Source organism: Limulus polyphemus, unplaced genomic scaffold (genome assembly GCF_000517525.1).
Source record: "Limulus polyphemus unplaced genomic scaffold, Limulus_polyphemus-2.1.2 Scaffold5443, whole genome shotgun sequence".
In the NCBI taxonomy this organism is placed as follows: Eukaryota; Metazoa; Arthropoda; class Merostomata; order Xiphosura; family Limulidae; genus Limulus; species Limulus polyphemus.
This window is the reverse complement of record NW_013671053.1, coordinates 22,066-26,650: the sequence shown is the minus strand read 5'-3', so window position 1 is coordinate 26,650 and position 4,585 is coordinate 22,066. Positions and strand designations below refer to the sequence as shown.

Genomic DNA, 4,585 nt, shown 5'->3' with positions numbered 1-4,585 from the left:
AACAATATATTCATGGACAAAATTTTATTTTATTTTATTAAAAATACTTCTCTAAGAAATGTGAGTTTTTGTATGTGAAAGACCTGTAATATTAACTGAAAAAGTGCCAAATTTCGTGAAGATATACCCACTATATTGAGAGTTATAAGAATTAAATGTATAAAGCATTTAAGATAGTACAAAAAGATCACGTGGTCGGTCAAATTGACCAAACTCGTATTGAAAGTGTTAATATGCCATTAATTCGATATTATTAATTTGTACATCATTTACATCTAATTAATTAATTAATCTACCTTTGATTAATAAAACCTTAATTATACATTAATTTATATATATATATATATATATATATATATATTAATTACATATCATGGCACACTTTCGTCTCTATGGTGCCATGCTAATTACTCACCTCATTTACGTTGCTATAAAACACCCAAAACTTGTATGTTCTTATCACTACCACAATCAGCTGTGTTTTAGTTTTCACAGGCTTGTGTTTAGGAAATACTATTTGTATTGTTTGCTTTGTATAGTGTATGAAATATTAACAGTTTGATACTGTATGTTCTTATCACTACCACAATTAGTTGTGTTTTAGTTTTCACAAGCTTGTGTTTAGGAAAGACTATTTGTATTGTTTTCTTTGTATAGTGTATGAAATATTAACAGTTTGATACTGGTTTGTGTGACATAATGTAATGTGTATCTTCTAAGCTTCAAGGTTTAATGTTCCTGGTACATTAGTGGTAAGTCTCGGGGATTATAATGCAAAAGACATCAGGTTTCGATACCCAGAGTGGACAGAGTACAGATCATCTCCTTGTGTGGCTTTACACTTAACAACAAACAAACAAAAAATTCATGGTTTATTTTTCAGATATTAATATCGTTTATTGTATTGAAAGCGAATGTTTGTCTACATAATCTTAATCTTAACAATATTACATAACAGTGATCTAAAAATAAAACAAATTATATTCATTTTCGAACCTGCCTAAAACATTTACAGAGTATCTTAAAACAAATCACTTTTCGAAGGAATGTTAAACGCATTACACAGTTTAAAGTATCTTCTAATAAAATTTAAAGCTATTATATATCTAGTGTCAGCACTGAACACAATAACACAGAAATGATCGTGGTGTAAGTCTATATCCATCTAGACAAACAAATATTTCGACAGAGAACAAATTTAAAACAAATCACATCATGATGGATCATTATTAAACTTCCTAAACACCTAGTACAGTGTTCAAAACAAAATCAACATTTAATTGTTGAACCAGTTATAATTAAAACCAAGAAATCGGTTTATCTTTATGTATTTCAGTAACTGGATTTAAACTAGAAGGCTAACTACATAATGATAATTTGCTGTTTTTTAAAGGAAAAGTATATCGTAGATCTTGTATTTACTTAACTAGTCCATTTCTTGAGGTAACCACAATTTTATATGGAAAGGGAATTGCAGCAAGAGAGACGGGCTGTGGGTCTAAGCGTGCAGATTCAGCGCCATCTGGAAGAGATATCTGACATTGCTGGAGAAGACGAACGATAATAAGAAAGAGATCGGCCATAGCTAGTTTTTCTCCCAAACACATTCTACGTCCTTGTCCAAATGGAACGTAGCTGTTGAAACGTTCGTTTTTCAGTTTGTTATTTGTTAAGAAACGGTCTGGATTGAAAATATCTGGATCTTTCCAATAGGCGGCGTCTCTATTTTGTGCCCACAAATTGAACAGAACCATCGTATCTTTGGGTATCTTGTAACCATCTAGAAACAAGTGATGTTCAAGTAAAAATGTTGTCCTGTTATTGCATAAAGCACACATTAAAAAGTAAATCGAATATTACAGGAAAGCGATAACTTCTTTATGTATTATGTAATAATTGAATTATTTAAACCTGTAAAATAAGTAGATTTTTTTTCCCAAAGGATCTAGGAGTTTAAATATTCTGATTCATGTAATGTAAAATGCTCAGTGTTACGTTTACAACAAATGTTTTATTAGCAAAATAAAGTGCAATGGAACTTCGGTGAAAAACAAATATTTATTCTTTAATAGGCTTTTTTTTATTCAGTCTGAACTGCAATGACGTTTTTTTAAACCTTAAAAAATTACAAATGTATCTATAAAACTTATTGTACAACCCATATGCACAAAATAGAATTGCAAACGTTTGAAATTTTGTTTCAGTGTACTGATGTCGGTAAATCTAATACCTCGACCCTGAATAAGAACAAAACGTCCAGTTATAGCAATTAAGCATAGCACGAATGAAACATGACCTCCGACACTGTAAACTGGACATGTTTGGGGTCGGCTACTTAGGTGATTCATTTTAGTAAGGAATCTTTACTCTTGGATGGCTGGCCCTGACAGCAACTCTAAAGGGCGAGCTTGTTAGGTGACAGAATTTAAACCCGCGACCCTCAGATTGAAAGTTGAACACTCTAACCACCAGGTCATGCAACACAAAATTGAATGCAAAAATCTAAATAAAAAATAAATGTAACACGAAAATATCTACATTACCCGTAACTTCATTATATTTATATGTTTTGATACATTGAACTTCAACGGAAACAATGTATTTAAAAAAACGTATTATTCGGTGTATATATATAATCATAATTATATTGTTATTCCCCACACGATATGTTGGAAATGGCTTGATAAAAGTGGAATACCTATTTCAGTGTCCACCGTAGTTCTGTGATCAAGACCAAAAGGAGCAACAGTCCCGAAACGCAAGGATTCCATAAGGAATGCACTAGTGTAAGGACACAGATGTTTATCATCCTGGACAGGAGCCCGGTTACCTAAATAGAAAAACAAACAAACAACGGTCTGTATGATCTCCTGGTTTCTTTTAATTTTCACAGTATCGAACCTGTGTTCTTGTACATGTTATGTATGCTGTTCTTTGTATAATGAAAATAATAAATATATGAATACTTTTTATAGGATATACTAAATGTTTTAGTAAATTTAAAAGAAAAGAATCACTTTGAAATTAAAAATTAACTCTAGCTATTAGGCTTTCAGTGTATAGGTTTTGTATACATTTCTTGAGCATTTGCTAAAGTACCAAGAGATGGAGCTTTAATGGATCTCCCCAGTGGCACAGCAGTATGTCTGCAGACTTACAAAGCTAGAAACCCGGTTTTGATACCTGTGGTGGGCAGAGCGCAGAAAGCCCATTGTGTTACTTTGTGCTTAATTTCAAACAAACAATAATACCTGGTATTTGTTAATGTTGCTCTTTTAAATCCACGTATAAGTGATAATCCATGGTAAATGTAAGTAAAATAATTTATAAAATACGTGCTTAAGAATACGTCTAAATTAATCCAGTATTATTTTTTTAACTTTTATAACTGGAATCAATCACCTTGTCCTTAAAATTCTAGAAATAGATGCTCGTCATTAGTTGTTTCACAAAGAACAGATGACCACAAGAATTAAAGATCCTAGAATATTTTAAATCTTGTATACATGTAGACTATTTACATTTATTATAGTGATACTAAAAGCTATAAGTTGATGATTCCGTTAACTGCTGAATCTACTTAATGTTTCTTCTGGAGTACGTTTATTATATGCAGTTAAAATGTGCTTTGATAAAACCTAATGTGTTTGGCTTCTGATGCTGCAATAAAGAAGAAAGGACTGTATGTATGTTTGTATTCTGATTTCTTATGAAAACTGCATAAAACTGAAAATATCAACTTCAACTGAAGAATTTTTTTACATGGGGTATCTTTAAGTTTCTGTGAATTATGCAAATTTATATAAAGTCATTCATTGCTAAATATCTCTACCTGTCAGTTCCACCTTGGCTCAGCGGTAAGTCTGGGGCTCAGAAAGCTAAAAATCGTGTTTCAATGGGGCACGTTGGGCAGAGCACAGATAGTCTTCTGCGCATCTTTGTGCTCAACGGCAAACCAACCTTATCTAGTGAATGCTAATAGCAAGAACGTACAGATTTACGAATAAAACTTGAAAATAACTTATTTAACACACAAGCATATGCCAGAATAAAACTGTTCATTATCTTACCTAAAGCACTCTCAATTTCCTCGTACATTTTTTTCTGGATATTTGGATAGTTCCCTAGCAACAGGATCATCCAACGCAACATCAACTGAGAAGTATCTGTTCCAGCTGAATGTGAAATGAAAAACAAAAATTATATGTATATTTTCATTTAAACCGCCTAACCCTAAAAGTTTAATTTTGTACTCTTTAAATAAGCTACCTGTTGAATTTATATGAAATAAAAATTGATATTATGTGCGATATTAAATACTCTCCCAAAAATATATGTTCGTCTTTTATTATTATACAGGCCTATGAATTTAAGCTTGTTAAAAGTTATTTTGGTTTTAATAACTGATTTTCCATAATTCAGTTACGCAGATTTCGATAATAATATTCTTTTTTTTCTATCCTGTAAGAATTTTTTACAAATCGGGAAATAAAAAAAACTCTTACTTAGATCAAATTATTATTACGTTTAGCACAATGAACATGTTTTATTATTATGTTGGTTAATAAAAATACAAACAAACTGA

At 31.2% G+C, this 4,585-nt stretch overlaps 1 protein-coding gene across 1 annotated transcript in view; it reads right to left on the bottom strand.

The window, feature by feature from the left end:
- Positions 1-864: 864 nt before the first annotated feature.
- Positions 865-4,585, bottom strand: part of LOC106472584 (cytochrome P450 2B6-like) — a 25,409-nt gene continuing 21,688 nt past the window's right edge. The window contains exons 9-11 of the mRNA XM_022401148.1: positions 4,071-4,181; positions 2,699-2,830; positions 865-1,780 (exon numbers count right to left, since the gene is read on the bottom strand). Of these exons, the coding sequence (XP_022256856.1) occupies positions 1,419-1,780; positions 2,699-2,830; positions 4,071-4,181 (605 nt within the window). The 3' untranslated portion in view covers positions 865-1,418. The remainder of the gene's footprint in view (positions 1,781-2,698; positions 2,831-4,070; positions 4,182-4,585) is intronic.